The sequence below is a fragment of the Drosophila innubila genome (genome assembly GCF_004354385.1).
Source record: "Drosophila innubila isolate TH190305 chromosome 2L unlocalized genomic scaffold, UK_Dinn_1.0 4_B_2L, whole genome shotgun sequence".
Lineage (NCBI taxonomy): Eukaryota > Metazoa > Arthropoda > Insecta > Diptera > Drosophilidae > Drosophila > Drosophila innubila.
Genome location: NW_022995372.1, coordinates 1,972,925 through 1,997,850, shown reverse-complemented (window position 1 = coordinate 1,997,850; position 24,926 = coordinate 1,972,925). Strand labels below are relative to the sequence as shown.

Genomic DNA, 24,926 nt, shown 5'->3' with positions numbered 1-24,926 from the left:
ACACAACCACACACTCATCGACACATACTCACACATCATTTGATAGACTTTTAGATACCCTAGCGGAAAATAATATAACCTTTTAATTTTTTAAGTAAGTAAAAAATCCAATTTAATGCGATAAAAATGATAGGATTAACTTTTTTATGTTAAAGAGAGAATAGTTAGCTTCCTTGACAAAAATTCGGAAAATATACTCGTATCAAAAATCTATATGGGATCTTATTCTTCGTTGAGTATTACATATTTATTAAATTTTAATAAAATTGGGACGAATTGATTTTATTTAAAATTTAGAGACATTTTATTTAGAGACAAAATTGTTGAGGGTATTTAAGCGTCGACTTTCTAAGAATAATTTTTCTTTTTTTTTTTGTTGTTTTTTTTTGTGAAATCTCTCGCTGTGGCGCCTTCTGGAATTCCGTTCTGCTGTCTTGTTTGCCCCGTGCCACGCCCACTCTGTGTGTGCATTTCCTTTTTTGGACTCATTCTCCTTCGTATTCACATTCGCGTTCTGGCTGCGAATGAGTGCATAACATAATGCATTTCTGGAGGCCACTGAGCAATGCGAAAAGCGTGTCAGATAATTTTGCTCTTCTTCTTGTTCTTCCTCTTCTGTCCTCTTGTGCCTGTGTGTTTGTGTGTGTGCTTGTGTGTGGGTGTGTGTCTGTATGTCTGGCAACGCCAGTCGTCCGTTGCCAGTTGCCTGTTGCCATTTACTGTTAACGCGTTAACGTTAACCGTTTGTTTTTCCCGCTTTTGGCAATGCAATTTCTTTATTTTCAATACCCTGCAAACAGAGAAATATATATAAGGGTATATGTATCTATAGGAATATATTAAAATGCACTATTTGGTTGTTTGTGTGACTGTATTTCATTGATAAATCTTATACAATAATTGAATAATAAAATCTGCAGTTTTCTAACGAAACTTATTGACTACAGGGTATGTCCTTGTCAAGCCGAGTTTTTGTACTTGATAATATTATTTTTGTCTTTGTTGTTATGGCTGCTGTTGTTGCAGTGTCTGCTTGTCATTAAGGTTGTCCTGCGTTACGACTTTGGTTTGCACATGAAATTTTATGTCGAGCGCTTCGAGTATTTTTCGCAGTTGACGTTGTCATTCCAGATAACGGAAACGCTGACAGCCAACAACAACAGACAACAGTCAAAGCGACAGCAACAACTACAACAACAACAACACCAGCAACAGCAACAACAGTTACACCACAAGACAAACAGTCAACGTTGAACGGCATCGCAATGTGTCCGTCGACTGCAGGTGTTGTCATGCAAATACACAAGTGCTTACACACTCATTCCACATACAATCAGAAGTACACTGATAAAAAAAAGAAGTGTTGTCAACTACAAAAATAATTGCCAAAAATATATATTATATTTTAAGAGTTAAACACAACAACATGTCGTAATACAATCAAGAAATATTCTTTACTTTATAAACTGTTGGTTTTTAAATAAAATTCTTAGTTTATAAAATTTTTAATTTCTTATATAATAATGTGTACTATATTAAATGAAAGGCTACATACTATTGCGAATAAATATTAAAGATTTAAAAAGGAACTTTTAAAAAAGTTTTGATAGAGATTATTATTAAATAATAATTATATATTGCGTTTTCCCACTACTAATTGACTCTTGAAACTTTCTAAAACACCTTAAACCACATAATTAGCTAAAGTTTTAACGAAATTTGAGCTTAGATTAATTTCAGCTCAATGTGCTTTCAAAGCTGCTCAGAAAAGCTTTAATTGGATTTCTGTACTTTAAACAGCTTATCTGAGCTTATTATACAATATTTAACTTTATTTTTAATAATATCTAAACAAACTAAACAGCTATAAAACTTATAAAATTAAAATACTCTCTTGTATGCATATTCAATTTAAGATTTACTTTTTCCTCTTTAAAGCTCTTAAAAAATCTTGATATTGTAGCCAAGTTAAATTTACACTTTGATTCACTAATAATTCAAGAGTTTTTAATTGCATAAGAATAGCATAAATTATTAATCTTTAAGCCTTGGACAACATTTATTTTTGAATTTATTTTGAAATCGCCTTCAGGAAGGAAGTGTTCACTTCAATTTAAGATTTACCAAGTGCTTTACCATTAAATATTTAGAATGTTTAATTTGCTTTTACATGATGTACTCGTAAATTTGTTTGCCAATAAAATGAAAAGAAAAAAAAATTAATATGAAAACTGTGCAAAAGTTTTGACTGTCCGCGTCCTGGGCCCTTATTTCCTATTTCCTGTGAACTGTTTGAGCTGCTTCTTCTTCTTCTTCAACTTTTTCTTCTTCTTCCTGATGTTGTTACTTTTTCTGGCACTTTGGGCATACGAGAAACTTTATTAAAAAGTATGCAAGATATTTTTTGCATCTATGCAATATGCCCCTACCCCAAGCTCGCATATAGGGGTATAGGGTATATGATCCCAATTCTTGTTGTTGTTGTTGTTGCTGTTGCCGTTGCTGTGCAGATTGACATGAAACGGCAAAATGAAATTGCAATTTCTTGTGATAAATTTCAATGAACCTACCTGCCTGCCGAGGCGTTGAGAGGCACACACAAACAACCGAACAACGAAGCGAGCAAATGAAAATATGAAATTGTGAATAACATGAGAAAAGTGTGCAAAATGTATGCAAATAATTTGAGTGCAGTTTTATGTTCAGCATGAATCAAAGCAGCTGAGGGATAGTTACAAGAGCCATAAAGAAAAGCCTGGCCGGAAAATAATTGTACCAACACAGATACATATATTTCCTCATCAAATAAAAAAAGTAATTTTTAGCCAATTTACTGTGTGTGTGTGTGTGTGTATGTATATGAAATCAATTAGTCAAACATAGTTACAATTTTACGCTAATTAATTTCTGGTTATAATTTTCAAATTTTGTATGGGAACAGGAAAGGATTGAAAATAAGAAATTTATTTTTCCTTTAGCTCTAGGTATCGATTTTCAATGGAACACCTTTTGGAATTTTCAAAATTTAAATTTTCAAGTTTTTACTTTTAATCTACTCTTCTTATCGTAATTAGTATAAAACAACACTTTTAACTTTATTCAGAGACCTTTAATTTTCTTGTAAAACATCATTACAAACTTTACAAAAATTTTGACTAAGTCAAAGGTTTGATCAATTTCAAAAACTTATAACTTTGCCTAAACTGTACCGATTTTTATGAGGAATGTCATTTTGTTCATGGTTTGGCCTTGTTAATCATTCTGCATTCAAATTTGTATTAAATTCGTACAACAAAATGTTTTCCCTCCAGCCCTCGATTTCGATGCTAAGGGTCCCCCCTTTGGAATTGTGAAAATTGAAAATTTTAAATCTCAAGTTTTCACTTTCAATTAACTCCTTATAACGTAATTAGTACAAAACAACACTCTAAACTTGATTCTGAGACCTTTGATTTTTTTGTAAAAAATCATGTCAAATTGAACAAAAATTGTGACTTGTAAAGTTCCTGACCAGGAATTTGAACAACTGCAAAATGTGATAACTTCACCAAAATTTATCCAATTTTCAAGCGCAATGCCTTTTTGTTCATGATTTGGGCTCTAAATTCATTTTTCATTCAAATTTATATAATTTCATAAAAAAAAAATTTTTGTAGATGGTACATGGCTCAGGAAAGGAAAAACTGATGCTCGGCCTTATCAACCTAATTATATACAGTTCAATGAGAAGAGAAAATCTCCTAGTTATTTACAACAAATTAACCGACAGTTAATGTCTGAACTCTGTTTTATTACAATATCAGAATGCACATAAAAAATTTTGATAAATATTTTACTATTTTTTCCATAAAAAACAAGCACTACACTTTAGGTACATAACATATGCTTATATAGATCAAATAAAGCTTTTTATAACTGAAAGTTTGCCGAGCTGTGTGAGACATTTAAATATGTAAAATAAAAAAGTTGATGTTTCCAACAAAATGCAATAAAAATGGCAAAGAAATTCTCAAAAATTGGCAAATGCGTGGCGAAGGCAGTGGAAACTCTGTCAACGCCACGCAAAAAATAAATGAATAAATAAATAAAATAAAAGAAATATAAATTTGTAGTTATCGTGCAATTTTGTAGTTGTTGTTGTTTCTTTGCAACTCCATTTAACTGTAGATATAAGTGTGTGTATGTTTGTGAGAGAATGTGTGTGTGTGTGTTAGTTATAGCTGCTGTTTGAGTTGTTGGTAAAATAAAATGCATTGCTCTTTGTGCTGTTGAGCAACTGTCAAAGTATTGCCGTTGCCGTTGCCGTTGCCGTTGCCGTTGCCAACTGCCAAACTGTCATCTTGGCCAACAAATTGGCAACGAAACTTTTCAATTAACCTTTAAAAGTCGCAGCTGTCGCGTCAATTAACGAGCCATTAAGCAAAGTGCAAATATGCAATATGCAATCCATTTTAAATATTCGATCTTTCTCTTTTCTCTCTCTTTTGAACAGCTGCTGTCTTGGCGAATCACCATGACCACGATCCTGATAGTCTGAGCCTGAGACCCGCGGAGCACAGCGTTGTCCGCTATACAAACGAGTCCCTCATTGTGCAATGCGTTGCTCCCAGTTCGGATGTGAAGCTGCATTGGAAATCGCCGAAAGGGGAAATTATACGTGAGCACAAAGGACGCATTCACATCGAGCAAACGGCACCAGGTGGGTCGAATCGAATCGAATTGAATCACGTGGAAGGGGGTCGAAGGAGACTCAGCAAAGCAAAGGAGCAAAAGTTGCACAAGGAAAACAGGGAACACAGGGAACACTTTATCGCCAACGGCACAACAAACAAACACAATTAATTGCAACTATGCACACACAGATACACACACATACAGAAACATCTGCGCACACAGTGCATTGCAATTGCACTTGGCTTTTGTTTTTGCAAATCTCTTTTGAACAGCGCAAATACCCTGTAAAACAAGCCAATCAGCAGATAGTTGTAACAGGATAAAGAGAAGAAAAATTAGGGCAATTATTTACATAACTTTCTCTATGAGTAAATGTTAACCTAATGAAATAGGAAAAGGAATTGAATATTGGTTTATTATTTGAATATGTTAAAAAATATTTTTATATTATCAAAACATTACTGCTCTGGCTATAACTATATTGCATTACACTTTACCTATGCACAAGTTTATTGTACATAATAGATCCGCAAATTTAAAAAAGCCATACCCACGGTCGGAAAACTAATAAAAAAAAGTTTATAGGCAACTGTAAAACTGTCATTCGAACAGGTTAAAACCAATTTTTCAGAAACTAAATAAAAATAATTAGCTTTTTTTCAATTTACACTTTAGGTGGAAAGTAGTCAGTGTAAGGTTCTATGAAAATATAGTTAATTTATGTCTGATTGTCCAAGTTTTATATTAAAAGCTATACATAAGTAAATTTGTTCAGTTTGAAAATTACACCCACGGGTGGGAAATTTGTGAAAAAAGTCTTATATGCAGCTTTTTTCCGACGAATAGCCTAAAGCGCATTTTAATCGTAAATTTGATCATGTTCAATAACTTTTATAAAATTCACCCCACGTGGAAAAAGTAGTCGAACTAAGGTGATGTATTAAAATATTTTATTTAATAAGGATACATCCCTAAGTGATTTGCAAAAAAAATTTACTAAGCAATTATCTCTACTTTCTTGTAAAAGTCACACCCAAGGGTGGAAAATAAAAAAATAATTTCTTGTTACAGCAAGAAAAAATATTATATCAGATGAAGAGACAAGAAATAGTTTGAATCTAACTACTTCAATTGATACCATAAATTCAACTTGAAAGTCTTGTTACAGGGTATCTGGCAGTGCATTATTTATGCAACTTTTTTCACTTTTTTATGTTTATTTTAATACTTTTTTAATGTTTACCACACAGAACAATTGAAAATCGTTTTTGCTCACATCGCACTCGCGGACAAGGGCAATTGGAGCTGTGAGGCAACTGAGGGCGGACCACATAGTAAATCGTTCGATTTGATTGTGTATCGTAAGTGCAGAGATACCCTACAATAACCCCAAATACACATTCATTAATTTTGCATTGTATTCTATCTCTTTCTCTCTCTCTCTCTCTCTCTATGTCTCAAACACACAGAGCAAATTACGTTCACAGAAAAGGAGACAGTGCAGATTGTGAGAGAGGGACAAAATGCCACCATATTGTGTGAGGTGAAGGGGGAACCGCAACCGAATGTTACCTGGCATTTCAATGGACAGCCCGTTAATGCGGAGAGTAAGTTTCCCAATGCTAATGAGCTTTTCTCCCACGTTGATTTTCTTCTTCACTTTCCTCGATTTTCACACAAATTTCGTTGGTTTTTTCCTCGTTTTTTGTTGTTGTCGATTTTCTCTGGACACCCGTTTATCATGTTTGTTGTCTTCTCACTCATTTTGACAGCGAATGCTTTGAAATTTCGCATCCTGGCGGATGGCTTGCTCATCAACAAGGTAACACAGTTTGACACCGGTGAATACACGTGCCGGGCATACCAAGTGAATTCGATTGCTTCCGATATGCAGGAGCGAACAGTTTTGATGAAAATCGAACGTGAGTGTGATTTATGATTTTACTCAACTCAACTCCAGCCAAACAACACTGCACAGTGTCTTAAAAGCTATCGCACACTGAAAAACTAAACCAAATTAGCAATCATTTATTGATTTCGTAATTTGATAATTAACTGCTTTTAAAATTTCTTTATTAGTTTTTGAATTTCTTACTTCTAAGCATTTTTGTTAAGAGAGAAAAGTTGAGCTTTGTTCTCATATACTTGAAAGCTTCTTTAACTTAAGTAAGAAATAATTAAACTTATAAATTTGTCACATTTCAGCCCATTAAGTTTCAGTAGTTAGACCAAAATATGTATTAAAAAGCTTTTCATGTGCTTTGATAGCTGTTTAACAGCTTCCATTACATTTAAATATGTTTCTATGTTCTTCGTAAGCTTCTAGAAACTTTCTACAATATCTTTCTATGTACTTTGAAAGCGCTTCGAAGCTGTTTATTAATAGGAGGTCATGAAAAGCTTGTTAATGATTAAAATGCTTCTTAAAAATACTCATTGAATTTTAATATATTGAAGCTTTCCATAAGCTTAACTGCTCTTTAAGCTCATGCCACTTACAAAGCTCGATGTTTCTTATAAACATAACTAAATTTGAATCGATTTCGATGTGCTTTAATTTTCATGTAATTTGGACATAATTTTGAAGCACTCTCGAACCAGTGTGCTTTTGTTGTGAATGCCACTGAAATTACTTGAGCATTTTTATGGGCGGCTCTAAAATTTGTGCTGCGTTTTAGTATGCAGCGCACTTTGCGGCAAATAGTTTTTTGAGCACGAAATATTTTAAAATTACATCTGTGTTCCTGCCTCGGTGGGTGGCAGGTGGGCGTGGCACATGTGCAGCTAATGACTTTATTTTTTGATTTATATGGCTGACACATGAGCTCAATATTATTTCGTAGCATACTTTTGTGCGCGTCAACTTGATTGATAAATGATAATTAAATATGCATAATTTGCAAATAATTGACAACAGACAAGCCACAATGGATTCACTCGCTGCACACAGCGGTGCAATATGCATATATCAATGGAACGGCGACTATTGAATGCAAGGCAACTGCAGAGCCGCCTCCGATCTTCAGCTGGTACCGCAAACAGAGGCGGTTGGAGAGCAACGAGAAGATCTACACCATTGAGACGCACAGCAATTGGTCGCGTCTGACCATCAATGTCCTGGAGGTCAAACAGTTTGACAACTATCGCTGTCGGGCCCACAATCTGTTGGGTAGCATTGAGAGGGTTACGAGCTTGGAGCAGGGAGAGAAACCGCCAATTCCCCTTGTGTTCCAGCTGCGAGGTTTAACTCCAACACTGTGGATGTGGATGTGAGTGTGCCGCGGGATAAGAAAAACATTACACTCATGGATGTCAATGGATTTCGTATCGAATACTTGACGGAGCTGGAGTTCAAAACGGATCTTGGGAAATGGACCAATGCCAAGAGCAAGGAGTTCGCCTACGAGGAGGGTAAGTCACTCCTTGACATTTTTTCCAAAACTTTGATCTCTCATAACTTCATTAAAACTTAACCGATTTTCAAGCGGAATGTCATTTTGATCATGATTTGGCCTCTAAATTGATTCTGCATTTAAATTTGTATCATCTAGAAAATTTGATATTTTTTCGTTACTAAGCCATATATCATCCAATTTTCCATACATACCCCTTGACATTTTTTCCAAAACTTTGATCTCTCATAACTTCATCAAAACTTAACCGATTTTCAAGCAGAATGTCATTTTAAACATGATTTGGCCTCTAAATTGACTCTGCATTTAAATTTGTATCATCTAGAAAATTTGATATTTTTTCGATACCAAGCCATATATCATCCAATTTTCCATACATACCCCTTGACATTTTTTCCAAAACTTTGATCTCTCATAACTTCATTAAAACTTAACCGATTTTCAAGCGGAAAGTCATTTTGATCATGATTTGGCCTCTAAATTGATTCTGCATTTAAATTTGTATCATCTAGAAAATTTGATATTTTTTCGTTACCAAGCCATATATCATCCAATTTTCCATACATACCCCTTGACATTTTTTCCAAAACTTTGATCTCTCATAACTTCATCAAAACATAACCGATTTTCAAGCAGAATGTCATTTTAAACATGATTTGGCCTCTAAATTGACTCTGCATTTAAATTTGTATCATCTAGAAAATTTGATATTTTTTCGATACCAAGCCATATATCATCCAATTTTCCATACATACCCCTTGACATTTTTTCCAAAACTTTGATCTCTCATAACTTCATTAAAACTTAACCGATTTTCAAGCGGAATGTCATTTTGATCATGATTTGGCCTCTAAATTGACTCTGCATTTAAATTTGTATCATCTAGAAAATTTGATATTTTTTCGATACCAAGCCATATATCATCAAATTTTCCATACATACCCCTTGACATTTTTTCCAAAACTTTGATCTCTCATAACTTCATTAAAACTAAACCGATTTTCAAGCGGAATGTCATTTTGATCATGATTTGGCCTCTAAATTGACTCTGCATTTAAATTTGTATCATCTAGAAAATTTGATATTTTTTCGATACCAAGCCATATATCATCCAATATTCCATACATACCCCTTGACATTTTTTCCAAAACTTTGATCTCTCATAACTTCATTAAAACTTAACCGATTTTCAAGCGGAATGTCATTTTGATCATGATTTGGCCTCTAAATTGATTCTGCATTTAAATTTGTATCATCTAGAAAATTTGATATTTTTTCGATACCAAGCCATTTATCATCAAATTTTCCATACATACCCCTTGACATTTTTTCCAAAACTTTGATCTCTCATAACTTCATTAAAACTAAACCGATTTTCAAGCGGAATGTCATTTTGATCATGATTTGGCCTCTAAATTGACTCTGCATTTAAATTTGTATCATCTAGAAAATTTGATATTTTTTCGATACCAAGCCATATATCATCCAATTTTCCATACATACCCTTGACATTTTTCCAAAACTTTGATCTCTCATAACTTCATTAAAACTTAACCGATTTTCAAGCGGAATGTCATTTTGATCATGATTTGGCCTCTAAATTGATTCTGCATTTAAATTTGTATCATCTAGAAAATTTGATATTTTTTCGATACCAAGCCATTTATCATCAAATTTTCCATACATACCCTTGACATTTTTCCAAAACTTTGATCTCTCATAACTTCATTAAAACTAAACCGATTTTCAAGCGGAATGTCATTTTAATCATGATTTGGCCTCTAAATTGATTCTGCATTTAAATTTGTATCATCTAGAAAATTTGATATTTTTCGTTACTAAGCCATATATCATCCAATTTTCCATACATACCCCTTGACATTTTTTCCAAAACTTTGATCTCTCATAACTTCATCAAAACTTAACCGATTTTCAAGCGGAATGTCATTTTGATCATGATTTGGCCTCTAAATTGATTCTGCATTTAAATTTGTATCATCTAGAAAATTTGATATTTTTTCGATACCAAGCCATTTATCATCAAATTTTCCATACATACCCTTGACATTTTTTTCCAAAACTTTGATCTCTCATAACTTCATTAAAACTTAACCGATTTTCAAGCGGAATGTCATTTTAATCATGATTTGGCCTCTAAATTGATTCTGCATTTAAATTTGTATCATCTAGAAAATTTGATATTTTTTCGTTACCAAGCCATATATCATCCAATTTTCCATACATACCCCTTGACATTTTTTCCAAAACTTTGATCTCTCATAACTTCATCAAAACTTAACCGATTTTCAAGCAGAATGTCATTTTAAACATGATTTTGCCTCTAAATTGATTCTGCATTTAAATTTGTATCATCTAGAAAATTTGATATTTTTTCGATACCAAGCCATTTATCATCAAATTTTCCATACATACCCCTTGACATTTTTTCCAAAACTTTGATCTCTCATAACTTCATTAAAACTTAACCGATTTTCAAGCGGAATGTCATTTTGATCATGATTTGGCCTCTAAATTGATTCTGCATTTAAATTTGTATCATCTAGAAAATTTGATATTTTTCGTTACTAAGCCATATATCATCCAATTTTCCATACATACCCCTTGACATTTTTTCCAAAACTTTGATCTCTCATAACTTCATTAAAACTAAACCGATTTTCAAGCGGAATGTCATTTTGATCATGATTTGGCCTCTAAATTGACTCTGCATTTAAATTTGTATCATCTAGAAAATTTGATATTTTTTCGATACCAAGCCATATATCATCCAATTTTCCATACATACCCCTTGACATTTTTTCCAAAACTTTGATCTCTCATAACTTCATCAAAACTTAACCGATTTTCAAGCAGAATGTCATTTTAAACATGATTTGGCCTCTAAATTGACTCTGCATTTAAATTTGTATCATCTAGAAAATTTGATATTTTTTCGATACCAAGCCATATATCATCCAATTTTCTATACATACCCCTTGACATTTTTTCCAAAACTTTGATCTCTCATAACTTCATTAAAACTTAACCGATTTTCAAGCGGAATGTCATTTTGATCATGATTTGGCCTCTAAATTGATTCTGCATTTAAATTTGTATCATCTAGAAAATTTGATATTTTTTCGATACCAAGCCATATATCATCCAATTTTCTATACATACCCCTTGACATTTTTTCCAAAACTTTGATCTCTCATAACTTCATTAAAACTTAACCGATTTTCAAGCGGAATGTCATTTTGATCATGATTTTGCCTCTAAATTGATTCTGCATTTAAATTTGTATCATCTAGAAAATTTGATATTTTTTCGATACCAAGCCATTTATCATCAAATTTTCCATACATACCCCTTGACATTTTTTCCAAAACTTTGATCTCTCATAACTTCATTAAAACTTAACCGATTTTCAAGCGGAATGTCATTTTGATCATGATTTGGCCTCTAAATTGATTCTGCATTTAAATTTGTATCATCTAGAAAATTTGATATTTTTTCGTTACTAAGCCATATATCATCCAATTTTCCATACATACCCCTTGACATTTTTTCCAAAACTTTGATCTCTCATAACTTCATTAAAACTAAACCGATTTTCAAGCGGAATGTCATTTTGATCATGATTTGGCCTCTAAATTGATTCTGCATTTAAATTTGTATCATCTAGAAAATTTGATATTTTTTCGATACCAAGCCATATATCATCCAATATTCCATACATACCCTTGACATTTTTTCCAAAACTTTGATCTCTTATAACTTCATTAAAACTTAACCGATTTTCAAGCGGAATGTCATTTTGATCATGATTTGGCCTCTAAATTGATTCTGCATTTAAATTTGTATCATCTAGAAAATTTGATATTATTTCGTTACTAAGCCATATATCATCCAATTTTCCATACATACCCCTTGACATTTTTTCCAAAACTTTGATCTCTCATAACTTCATCAAAACTTAACCGATTTTCAAGCAGAATGTCATTTTAAACATGATTTGGCCTCTAAATTGATTCTGCATTTAAATTTGTATCATCTAGAAAATTTGATATACCAAGCCATATATCATCCAATATTCCATACATACCCCTTGACATTTTTTCCAAAACTTTGATCTGTTATAACTTCATTAAAACTTAACCGATTTTCAAGCGGAATGTCATTTTGATCATGATTTGGCCTCTAAATTGATTCTGCATTTAAATTTGTATCATCTAGAAAATTTGATATTATTTCGTTACTAAGCCATATATCATCCAATTTTCCATACATACCCCTTGACATTTTTTCCAAAACTTTGATCTCTCATAACTTCATCAAAACTTAACCGATTTTCAAGCAGAATGTCATTTTAAACATGATTTGGCCTCTAAATTGATTCTGCATTTAAATTTGTATCATCTAGAAAATTTGATATTTTTTCGTTACTAAGCCATATATCATCCAATTTTCCATACATACCCCTTGACATTTTTTCCAAAACTTTGATCTCTCATAACTTCATCAAAACTTAACCGATTTTCAAGCGGAATGTCATTTTGATCATGATTTGGCCCCCAAATTGAGTCTGCATTTAAATTTTTATCATCTATAAAATTTGATATTTTTTCGTTACTAAGCCATATATCATCCAATTTTCCATACATACCCCTTGACATTTTTTCCAAAACTTTGATCTTTCATAACTTCATCAAAACTTAACCGATTTTCAAGCGGAATGTCATTTTGATCATGATTTGGCCCCCAAATTGAGTCTGCATTTAAATTTTTATCATCTAGAAAATTTGATATTTTTTCGATACCAAGCCATTTATCATCAAATTTTCCATACATACCCTTGACATTTTTCCAAAACTTTGATCTCTCATAACTTCATTAAAACTTAACCGATTTTCAAGCGGAATGTCATTTTGATCATGATTTGGCCTCTAAATTGATTCTGCATTTAAATTTGTATCATCTAGAAAATTTGATATTTTTTCGTTACTAAGCCATATATCATCCAATTTTCCATACATACCCCTTGACATTTTTTCCAAAACTTTGATCTCTCATAACTTCATCAAAACTTAACCGATTTTCAAGCGGAATGTCATTTTGATCATGATTTGGCCCCCAAATTGAGTCTGCATTTAAATTTTTATCATCTATAAAATTTGATATTCTTTGGACCTCTAGGTCTAGCTAATTCTTTCGATGTCATATATATTATAAAACGACATCTTAACATTTTAAAATAATTCAAAATTGATTTGTTGTGCCGTTACGCACCGGAACTGATACCGGAACCGAAAGAAAAAAATGAAATAGAACCATTTACCGAAAATGTTATTTTGGGATGTATAGGAACCGAAACCGTAACCTATACTTGTTTCGGTTTGATTCCCTGGCTTTAATAAAAATAATAACTCATTTTTCTGCAACAGGTGCCAGTTTGCTGATAGTGGACCTAAAACCGGACACTGTTTATTTTATTCGCGCTGCTTCTCGGAATCTGGCTGGCTATAGTGACTACACCAAAGTGGAGAAATGCAGGACTCTGTCTCTGGAACCTCGTGCATCGGCAGGAGCATTGTTGCCATCTCTCTTGCAGCTGCTGACTGCAACCCTGTTGCTTCTTCTGTTGCGACGCTGCCACTGAAAATCTATTTATATATCTTCCTTGGACTGTGTGTGTCTTACCCAGATCTAGATCCCTGTGCTTTGTGTAGCTTTAAGAACATCTCTGATTTGCCGAATTGTACTAAATATTGCTCTAAGTTCTTGATAATGAATTATAATCACTCTTAAGTCTATGTTTATAAGCAGTTTCGTTTTGTTGACTCAGCCAAAGAAATTAGTCGAAATTTATTAAATAAAAATACAAAATAATCGAATTATAATAATATTATATAAATACGTGAAGTTCTGTTCCGAATTACACTTTGAACTCATTTAATTTGTTATAAGATTTAAAAATATATTTCAAACAAGTCAAATAAAGTTACAATATTCCATAGACATTTGCGTTGAAGTAAAGAGTAAAGTATAATTCAGAGTACGTTTAATGCTTAGCTTCTAGCGGAAATATTTGAAAGTTAAACTTAAAAGTTATATTGCAATTCCCAAAGAGCTGTGGTCCCTAACTAGCTTCAGTTGCGTGCCTTGAGGCCAAATAAGTTAAGAGATTCAAAAATAAACTGAAGTTACTTGAAGACCATTCCACTTAAAGTCATTTACGACACTTTGCAATTTTACCCAACAATAAGCATTTATATGCCATATCTACTTGAAATTTATTCAAACGAAATAAACTCAACTCAGACAAATCCTCTTAAAAATTGTAAACTATACAATATTAATATAAAGCAGCTTAGAAATACAATTCGCAGTTCTTTTATAAGCAATTTACAATATTTAAATGTAGTCAATGTCAAAATAAACAAATTAAATGCGGAACCATCCATTATTATGCAAAAGGAAACACAAACAAAACTTTAAATACAGCTAAACAACAAATGGTCAGTCGTTTAATAATAAATGGAATTTTATAAAAACTATATACAAATATAAATGCAAAGAGACATAAATATTTCACGTAACAAAGTTGCCAATGATTAAATGTTTTGTGGTTTCTGTGTGCCAATTGTGCAAAAATACAACTAAATAAAATAAACTATAATAAATACTGAAAATAATTTGCAGTTTTTAATATAAAATTTTCATTTATTAAGCTGAAATTTAAAACTAAACTTTTATGTTGTTGTAGCACCATTATTTAATTGGGGTTTCATTGGGATTTCAACTATCACATTTCACTTTTGATGTAGTCAAGCAATTAGTTTGAAAATTTTCACATTTGCGAGAAGAAACTAATTGGAAAACTATTGTATAAACTTTAATTTGCTTGTGATTTTATCAGCTTCGAGTTTCCAATTAAAAATATATGGGAAAATGTATCTCAGAACTGAAAATGCAAATTTAAAATGAAAATTTAAGCTGAGCTATAAGAAATTACTTGTTTTATTAAAGATTTCTGGTCAAATTTTTGTGGAAACTTTGCTAATCTTAAATTTTTTTTTAATTGTTGCTGCTTGTTCTATGACAATCCTAAGTTATTGACAGATGTTGAGCGATTACAATGAATTTGAAGCATTACAAAGCAAGCGAAGCAGCTGTCAAATAAAGTTTGAGGGGAAAAAGAAAAGATGTGAGCAGTTCGAGTTGAGATTTTATGAAATGCAAGTAAATTTCCAGTTAAGCTACAAAATGGGTAAGTAAATGGACTGTAGCTGAATGGTGACCACGAAAACTACACTGACAAAAACGAAGCAGTTTCAAAATTAAATTGTTGGCCCTTTATTTTATTAGTGCAAAGACTTTTCTCTCCCTTCACAGATGCCGCACGTACTTATGAAAAATATGTGAATGCTCGAATTCGAGTGGAACGTCTGAATGTCTTGCTCTCTAGAAATCGTCATCTACCACTGACTCGACATAGTCAGAATCGTTTGCCCGCTGGAGGAAGATTGAGTAAAACCTTGGCAACTGGTTCTATACCAAATTTCAATTGTTTTCCACATCGATCTAGTAGAGAATGCAATTGCCAGGATCATTTAGTGAGTTGTGTTGAAAAGAACCTCTCAAAAACAGGAAGCTACCCAGAAGAAGGCAAATCATCAAACAAGATGGAAATGCAAGTGCAAGTGCAAGTGTAAGCCTCCAGTAATTGTTGTACCCTCCAAGTCACGTGTGAATAACAATAGCTCCGAGGCTTCAGGATCCCATACACGTATCTCAAAGTTCCCATTTAGACTGTGTGCGAAGAAGTCGAAGAAACCCGTCAGCTGTGAAGTAGAGCCCGTTCAATGCTCATCAAAACATAAAACTGTGTCCATTAATTGTCCAAAAATTGAACCAACAATAGAACCCTGCCCATCGAAGAACAGAAACTTATCAAAGGAGAATCCAGAGACATTAAAACGCATTAGCTTTCAGGAGAATTATGAGGAGAAGATTCATTGTGCGGAATGTAATCAAATTCCTCAATCTCAATGCAGTTGACAACGTTGATGAAGAAACTGGAGGATCAGGTTGCTTGTGAAATCCAGCAAAAGGAGAAACTGAATGCAATAAACGAGCAGTTGAAGCAACTGAGTGGAACTGTGACCAATCTCAATGATAAATGTAAATTTCTGGAAACAAAGAAGGAGAAATTACAGGGCAAGATTCAAGACGATGCAGAAGATTACAAACTTTGCCAAAAACCCTCGAGTTTATGTCAGTTTTGCAAGAATAAACAACTTCCCATTTTGAGCTCCCTTCAAAGTGAACTTTTCAAGCTAATGGGCAAAAGACTCTTTACAGAAGTTGCACTAACCATTCTACTGAGAGCCGATAATGTTTATCATATAAATGTGCGGGATTTGGAGACTGGAAAAGTGTTGGGCTGTTTACTGGTAAACGATGTGGGCATCAAGGAAGCCAATTGTTTGGGACTTTTTCAGGAAATACTCACATTTTGTGTGATCGATGTGCGCAGCTCGATGAATACCAAAGATGCGATTTTTGGTGGCATTAACTTCGAGTTCGCCAGTGATCATCGTCTCAGCGGTGGAAATATATCGTTGAATCGAATGGAACTATTCAAGAAGCTGCACAATCCCGTCATGCATCTTGAGGTTGATCAAGAAAGTCTAAAGTCTACATTGCCGCACGAAAATCAATCTCAGGATAATAACTCTGAGTCGATCAAGTTGAGCGTTTCCCAAGCAATGCTCCAAATTGAAAGCATCAGCAGCAGCCTTATTCTCTCCGATGAGGAGGCTCAATATCCAGTGCGCAGCATTGAAATTATTTCCCTTCTGGAATCTAGTTCCGAAAATAGTGAACAAGATATAAAATAAGAGACTTCCAAGCTTCCGCTCGATCCGCTCTAAATAATGCAAGAAATCATTAAATTTTAAAGTCTTTTAACATGTTATAAATATTTTAGATTTTTAATAATATACGAAAAATAAACAGACTGAAGGTATTTAAATAATAAAAATGGAGTTTCCCAATTTTGACGCAGAATTAAATAAGAGGTAAAATAATAATAAGATTAATATTCCGCTGGAAGATCGGTTGAGATTTTGCAAAGCTATGGCAGTTTGATGTTTTCGAAAATGAGTCAAGTGGAAATTGTGAAAATAATGGAAATTGAGCTATCCAATTTTGATGCAGATTAAAATTCGAGCTAAGTTGTCGATTTTTTATGAGAATCGATTAAAAGATTTCGATTGATTGGAAAAAAAATGGATTGAGTATTTGATTAATCTATATATGTTTACTTTACTAGTTAGTATGAGAGACAAAGGAAAAAAGTTTTCAAAAATGAAGAGATTGAAGAGATTCCGATTACAAATATTAAAGTTCTTCCATATTGAACAGAAAAGTTCTTTTTCATCTTTTTTATTATTTCAATTTATTATTTTTAATTTTTAATTTAAAATTATGTAACTTATTTAAACTAACTCCAAAATATTTTCTGAATGCAAAGTCTTCACAGTCTGTTTTTTTTGCAGGGGTGCGTCTGTTGCAACTGCAAGTGAAAGATGCAATGCAATGGAATTGCAATCAATGCAAGTGAGGCAATGTTGAACGTTGTGTGGTGCAACTTCCGACTGCCACAAAAGCAATTTTGAACCGGCATCCGTGTCGGAGAGCCGTCAAACCGCATGTCAAACGGTTCATTTCGGCAAATAGCGGTTTGTCAATCAGTTGGCCGACGGAATGAAAGGCTGAAAGCAGCCCAGGGGATGGGGAATGAGGAGAGAGATGAGTTTATAGGAGCTGGAGTGTAGAGTAAGCAGCAGCTGGTGACTGCTAACTCTCAATGGGAACCTTTTTCGCTGACAGCCGCATAAATCAGATGCACGGTAAACAGTTCGGATGCGGATTCCAATGCGGATGCGGATACGGATGTCGGACCATGAACAATGCACACAAATAACAACAACATGTAAGAAGATTACAGCCGTGCTGCTCGACTGCTGAATGCCCAGTTCTCGTGTATTTATAAAATTAAACCTACACTGATAAAAAAAATGTTCTAAAATCAAGATTTTGGTCTCAGAACTAAGATTTTTGGTCTAAAAAATGCGTCGAGAACATCAAATTCTTGAATTAAGAGAACACATCTTGATTTTAAGAACATTTTAAATAAGACCAAGTTCTTATTTTAAGAATAAATGTTCTTAAAATTAAAATCAAAAAATAAAATAAATTAATATTATTTTTTATATTTATATTTTTTTTATTTTTAAATTTTGATTTATTTATATTTTATTCTGTTGTAGTAATTTTATAAATGTTATTTTAATTTGTTGCGAGGGGGATTCGAACCGCCGCCTACTGCTTCACCATCATTTGTTTGATACGAAATAGTACCTATTTATACTTTCCTAACAATTTAAGATTTTTATTCTTATATTAAGATTTTAAGATTTTTTAGATTAATAATCTTAGTTTTAGTAATTTGGTCTTAAAATAATCTTATTTTAAGAACAAAATATTTAAGATGAATGTTCTTGATTTTAGAACTTGGTCTTTTTTTTTCAGTGTAGTACACACTTATAAACTCAATAATTATTTAACGAGCCTAGTGCCTTCGACTAAAATAATATTTATATCGATTAATGATGTAAATGCATCGAAGAGATTTAATTTGAGACGATTTACAGAGTTAATTAAATCGATAGTCATGAAAATCTGACAATTCACTTAAGTTCAGGTGTTAAATTTATAAAGAAAAACTCGATTTATACTTTGAATTTACATCACTAATATTTAAATATAAAAAAAAAAATAGATATAATTCTTACTGGCTTGAAGTTCAGCTTGCACACGAATAGATAACTGCTAACTGCTTTCTCACAATTTTGCCCGATTTTCAGGATATAAAAAAAACAATTTCAAATTTAATGAATTATAAAAATAGTACATAGTACAAACAAATCACGTAAATAAGTTGCTCTTACTTTTATAATCTCTGAGATCTTGGTAATAAAAAAATAGTCAAAAAATCATAATCCCTTGTACCCATCGGATACTGGGCTAAAATACGCCTCGTAGCGCCATATTGTGTGCTTAGGCCTCAAACAGACTTTTATGACCGCGAACCGCGAGTTGAATAATACTTTGCTGTGGTTGTTGTTGTTGATGTTGCTGTTGTACATGATTCTATTTGTGCCTCATGATGGCATCAAGCAACAGCATTTGACATTTGGAATTTGGAATTTGGCATTTGGCATTTGGAATTAGCATCAGGGCAACAGGACCCTGTTTTGGATCAACAAACAAAATGGGAGCGTGGCCTGGACATTTGTATAATTGTTTTGCATGCAGACGTCAGTCCACAATCAACATTTAAAATTCAACAATCAACAATCAACATGCAGCTGTCAATGCCAAAGAATAAACTATAATGAGCTCACGTCACTGGAAAACCATATGGGTGCTTTTTCATTTTAAAGCCTGAACAGAAATTCGAAAAATGCTCTTTAAAGTCAACTTAGTCGTTGACAAAAAATGTCCTCTATTCCATGGATGAATGGTGTCGGCGTTGCCCACGCTTTTAGTCCAAATCGTTGCAGGCTTTTTTCTCACGATATACCCTATACTCAAACTGTGCGATAAGCGGGTAGTATGAAAATCTGATATAGAAACACTAGGACAGCTCTGATAAAAAAACACTGCTTCTTGCAAACGAAAGTATTTTTCAAAACAAAGGAATAAAAAAGTTTTCGTTCTTGATGCATTTTTTTTTTAAATTAATTGAAAATATTTTCCTTTATAATGGTATTTCTTAAAACAAGTGAAGAATCAATGGCCTTAGATGCTAGCACTTCCTCCCTTTAATTATTATATTATTTTTTTTGTATAATAATTAATCGTGTAAATAAATAAATAAATAATAATTCAAGTGTAGTCTATTTATGTTAATTAAACAAAATAATTACTCAAATTGGTATAATTACATTATTTGTAATTGGGCATTTTACCTAACTACCCTTTTTTTACAAAATATTTGCAATGCACAATTACATGTCAAACTTTATTTATTGTATGAACTTTTCTCTTTATATATACTATTAATTTTAGACGATAGATTATTGCTGCTTAGTACCAAAACACATAATCAAAGTAATAATCAAAGAAATAATAATTGTTATTGGCATTGAATTTTTTTTTAATGCTTTTTGAAAATGCTCCTTGGCAGTAATTGCAGAAATTTATATGTAGCATTTTCAAATACAATAAAATACAAATAATTTTTTTTAATTACAGGGTATTCAGTTGTTGCACTAGCTCTTTTAGTTTCTTTTTTGTTTGCTGTCCGCTCAAAGCCTTGCGGCATCAATGGAAACTGCAGCTGCCGCTTCAGTTGCCGTTAGAGTTTATTAAGCCAATGCTGTTTTCATGTCAACGCTCCTTTTTCTTTCCTTTGGCCGATTCTCTTTCACTTCATTCGCTTTATCGATGGCAAACTGTAGCGCTATTTATGTGCACCCAAAAAGCTTTAAGTTTGAGCAAATAATTCAAGTTAAATAAAACATGTATTGTAAAACAGAATGTAAAGTGACTAATTGCAATTTATTTTAATTTAATGTTTATTTAGCTTAGAGTAGTTGTTAATGCTGAGAAGAAAGCGTAGGCAATTTTACAATTTCTATTTCTTTGGTTTTTTTTTTGTGGCTTTCCTATTTTTTTATTTTATGTCAAAACAAAATACATACTTTAACATTTAAAACAATTGAATATAAGCACTTTAAAAACAGTATTCTTTACTCTCAAGAGAGTTTTGCACAAAACGAATTAAATTGCCGCTCGGTGCATTTGATATGCGCTTTGTGAAAAGCTCTGTGTGAAAAAAGGCCGTTGGGTAAAAGCAGTTTAAAATGTACACTGAGGAAAACACACACACACCCTCACTTGGCTTAGGCCAAAAAGTTGTAGTCAAAAAGCAAGTGCTACCCTTCTAACCCACTCAAAGAACAACAAAAATTTTTCACCCCCTTTCCAATTCCCTCTTCTGTGTCGAGGCAAATTTAGAACTGGACTCGACTCGGCTTTTTCCACAGGCAGAATAATTAATTGCGGTAATTAGTGTGTTGCCAACAAACAGCAAATACACGAAAAACAAGAAAAGCTAGAAAAAGCTTACAAAGTGTGGTTGGTATGAGAATTAAAGACTAGACGATACCCTGTTAGTAAAACTAAATTAATTTAAAATTCAGAAATTTATAAAAATGGCTGGAGAATATTCTTAAATAAATTATACAATTATAAGAAATTTGTCTAAATAAAAATAGAATCAACTTTAAGTTACCTTTAATAAAATTGCAATTAAAATTATTTATTTTAAGTCATGAATATTATGATCAAAAATGACACACCCAATAATTAATTTCCTTGTATTCCAATTTAATAAAGTTAGAGGCGTATTTTAAAGACTAAAGTTTTCGATTTAGAAACAGCATCAAAATATTATTAATTTTTTTAATTTTACCTATTAAAATTCGTATTCAAAAAGTAGGTTAAGTATATATTGAATGTTTTCTTGATTTTAGGAAATCGTTCATTTTGAGCAGAGTATGTGAGATTTCCTTCCTCAACTGCCCGTCAACAGATTTCGAGTATAATAAGAGCAGGATGTTAGAGCATTAGCAGCCAAAGGTATTGGCGAAAGTAAAGAGAAAGGCATAAAGTAGAAGTAGGTTAGAAGCAGTGGAGAAATCTACAACACTGAACCGGTAACAAAATTCCAATGCAACTCGCGCAATTTACTTTACTAAAGATTTGTGGGCCACGGCAACTGGCTGGCATATTAGCCAGTTCTGGCCAAGTTTTATTTACGACTCTGGCGGCGGAGCTGTTGACTGTTGTTGAGAGGCCCGCGGTGGTAATTTAGTTTGCTCTTTCAATGCTGCCTTGCGATGTGGTAACATGGATGGCAGGACTTGGACAGGACTCGGCATCATTAGAAAGCTCAAAATGATTTTATTGCTAAACAAACAGACAGCTGAAGGAGCGGGAAAATACTTCTTGGATAAATCTCGGCGGGACAGCAAATAAAAAAAAAAAACAAAATATAATTGAAAGGAGAAGCAGTAACAGATGCCGTAGAGATGTCGAGACGTCTGTGGTGAATATCCACCTCACCACTGCCAGTCCCCTTGATCCGCCGGCTGTTGGTTCAGCTTGTCGAGTGGGTCGAAGACTTTTTGCAGTCCATTTTAATTGGTCACTTGGCGCGCGCACAAAAAAAATTTAATTTTCGCCATTTTCTTCTTATTATCTCGATATTACACGCCAGCTTGACTTGCTCTCTCTCTCTCTCTTTCTCTCTTCTTATACGAGTGTGCTGCCATCCTCCATGTTGAGTTTTTTTTCCTTCAGGCATCCATTTATGTAATTAAGCGTTGCATACTTTTGTGCGCCATGCTTTTTAATCAGCTGCCAGTAATAGGCAACTGTTGACTACTGACAATGTCTGTTGTGTGTTATTACCACAGCAAGTCATTAAATCTTTTGCGTGTAATTAAAAAATTACAATTTAATGCTTTGTAAATAGCCCAGCGTTCATTTATTGACATGGCCACAACCTCAGACAAAGCCAAACCTGAATTGAAAGTGGAAATTGTATTGAAGTGGGCGCTACAATAATGAAACCTTTTTTTATGAGAATGCTCTATGATCTGCAGCTATTTTTTAATATCAAACACTTATTTTTAAGCGGTTTTCCCACCTTAAAAACAGAACAAATTAAATTGGACTCGATTTCAAAACACATTTCTTATTGATAAGCAATAACAAAGAAGTCTCTAACTGTAACAACATTATAAAACACTTCTTCAGTGTCACAAAATATTTTGTCCTATCAAAAATTCAGTGTTTTGTTTAAAATTAAAATTATGTTTTGGTTGTATCTAAAAAGATTGAAAAAAAGTAGAAAACTGAATTGAATTTGGTCATATTTGTGTAGTTTATCATATGTGAGTTAATGTTTTATTATTTGATAACTGACATCCTAAAATAGTTAAAAGCTTTTTTAATTGGTAAATTTTTTTTTTTATCCAGAGAATAAAAATAAGTTACTCATGCTTTAAGCTCTCTGCTGTTGCAGAAAGTTACTTTGTTTTGTGAAATTTACTCGTATTGTGATAATTATGAAAGCTTTCAGTAGAGATAAGAAATCAAACATTATCATTGTTCCGTTTTTGATAACAAGATTTCGCAAGTGCTATAAAAATGCGAATCGAACTGCGATTAGTTCAGTTCTCATTCTAAAATCAGTTAAGAAAGGTCGTTATTATGGAGCCAAAGTGTACTGCTCTTATCTTTATGATAAGTACACTTGTGTGGATTAGTGAAAGCAATGAAACTGCAGATTTCAATGTGACTAATGAAATTTTAGCGATAAAGTGAGTAATTTCAGTAAATGGTCTATTAATTAAATCTATATTAATGAAAGATCTGATCAGACAGGAACAAGCAATTCTCAAATCAAAACAAGCTGAATTTGAATTGAAGAACAAACAGGATTATGTTAGAAATATAAATAAAAACAGCCATGTTTACGCAGATTGCGCTGAAGTCAGGGACAATTCAATGCCCAGTGGGATCTACGAGATACAAATCCCCAAATCTGGATCCAGTAAAGTTTATTGCGATACAAAAACTTGGGGTGGTCCCTGGACAGTCATATTACGGCGGATGGACGGAAGTGTCAACTTTTATCGGACCTGGCGAAGATATAGAGAGGGATTTGGAGATCTGGATGGCGAGTTCTTTTTGGGCTTGTACAAAATATATGCTCTGACATCAGAGAGCAGTCAAGAGTTGCTTGTTCAACTGGAAGACTCGCAAGGTAATCAAACTTATGAGTCCTATGGCAAATTTGCAATTGCATCAGATGACGAGTACTTTGCATTAAATACATTGGGTGAAGCCAGTGGAACGGCTGGAGATTCTCTTTCACATCATCACACGCAGCCGTTTACAACCTACGATCTAAATAATGGCAATGGAACAAACTGTGCAGAAAAATACACAGGCGGTTGGTGGTATGGCAATCCCTGTCATGAAAGGTATGACTAACAATATTTATTGTATCTTTCTATCTGTTGATTACAAATATCTATATTATTTGTAGCAACTTGTGCGGCAAATATGGCGATAACACCTTCGGCAAGGGAGTCAATTGGAAAACATTCCGCGGATTCGAGAATTCCCTGAAACGCGTTGTTATGATGATAAGACCACGAAAGCTATAGAACTCTCCAGAAGAGCAGAGTGTAAGGCCCTTGCAACATTACTAAGAAATCCTTAGTAAGCTTAAACAACACAGGGTATTTACATGTCAAAAATTAAGCATATCAAAAAAGTGTTAACGAAGCATATAATAATAAAGCAAGAACCTCATAACTGCACTAAAAATGTATATAATTTACAGGGTATTTCATAGTCGGTACATAAATATAATTAATCAAATAAAACAGATACTATGGGAAAATAAGGAAATGCATAATAAGAAACTTAAAATACGGCATTGCCGTATTAATAATTTGTACAGGGTATTTCCAAGTATGAAAATAAAAACAACAAAGCAAATATTTTTCCAACATGATAATTACAAATAAAACAAATACTTTGGGAAAATAAGGAAATATATTTAAAAAAAACTTAAAGTACGGCATTTCCATATTAATTTTATTTAGAGGGTATTTCCAAGCTTGAACATAAAAACAACAAAGAAAATATTTTACCTACCTGATATTTGCAAATAATTTAGAAGAA

General features: G+C 33.0%; 3 protein-coding genes across 4 annotated transcripts in view; all 3 read left to right on the top strand.

The window, feature by feature from the left end:
- Nucleotides 1–13,909, top strand: part of LOC117781569 (neural cell adhesion molecule 2) — a 106,132-nt gene extending 92,223 nt beyond the window's left edge. The window contains 7 exon segments of the mRNA XM_034618339.1: nucleotides 4,493–4,699; nucleotides 5,925–6,035; nucleotides 6,144–6,281; nucleotides 6,447–6,596; nucleotides 7,592–7,912; nucleotides 7,915–8,085; nucleotides 13,532–13,909. Of these exon segments, the coding sequence (XP_034474230.1) occupies nucleotides 4,493–4,699; nucleotides 5,925–6,035; nucleotides 6,144–6,281; nucleotides 6,447–6,596; nucleotides 7,592–7,912; nucleotides 7,915–8,085; nucleotides 13,532–13,746 (1,313 nt within the window). The 3' untranslated portion in view covers nucleotides 13,747–13,909.
- Nucleotides 13,910–15,247: 1,338 nt separating this feature from the next.
- Nucleotides 15,248–17,107, top strand: LOC117780492. Its single transcript, XM_034617049.1, has 2 exons — nucleotides 15,248–15,357; nucleotides 15,483–17,107. Exon 2 carries the CDS (start codon nucleotides 16,139–16,141, stop codon nucleotides 16,988–16,990), a length of 852 nt encoding a protein of 283 aa, XP_034472940.1. The 5' UTR covers nucleotides 15,248–15,357; nucleotides 15,483–16,138; the 3' UTR covers nucleotides 16,991–17,107.
- Nucleotides 17,108–23,388: 6,281 nt separating this feature from the next.
- Nucleotides 23,389–24,410, top strand: LOC117780140 (ficolin-1-like). 2 transcript variants are annotated; one of them, XM_034616560.1, is made up of 3 exons: nucleotides 23,389–23,551; nucleotides 23,612–24,217; nucleotides 24,283–24,410. In XM_034616560.1, exons 1-3 carry the CDS (start codon nucleotides 23,442–23,444, stop codon nucleotides 24,401–24,403), a joined length of 837 nt encoding a protein of 278 aa, XP_034472451.1. In that variant the 5' UTR covers nucleotides 23,389–23,441; the 3' UTR covers nucleotides 24,404–24,410. The 2 variants fall into 2 exon arrangements, with proteins under 2 accessions (XP_034472451.1, XP_034472452.1); XM_034616561.1 differs by lacking the exon at nucleotides 23,389–23,551 and having other exon boundaries at nucleotides 23,602–24,217.
- The last annotated feature ends 516 nt before the right edge of the window (nucleotides 24,411–24,926 follow it).

What these genes read in the sequence shown, in the direction of transcription:
- LOC117780492 (XM_034617049.1), top strand. Translation starts at nt 16,139, where the DNA reads ATGCAGTTGACAACGTTGATGAAGAAACTGGAGGATCAGGTTGCTTGT.
- LOC117780140 (XM_034616560.1), top strand. Translation starts at nt 23,442, where the DNA reads ATGGAGCCAAAGTGTACTGCTCTTATCTTTATGATAAGTACACTTGTG. An exon ending in AATGAAATTTTAGCGATAAA is followed by an intron (nt 23,552 to 23,611) that starts GTGAGTAATTTC and finishes AGATCTGATCAG; the next exon opens with ACAGGAACAAGCAATTCTCA. An exon ending in GGCAATCCCTGTCATGAAAG is followed by an intron (nt 24,218 to 24,282) that starts GTATGACTAACA and finishes TATTATTTGTAG; the next exon opens with CAACTTGTGCGGCAAATATG.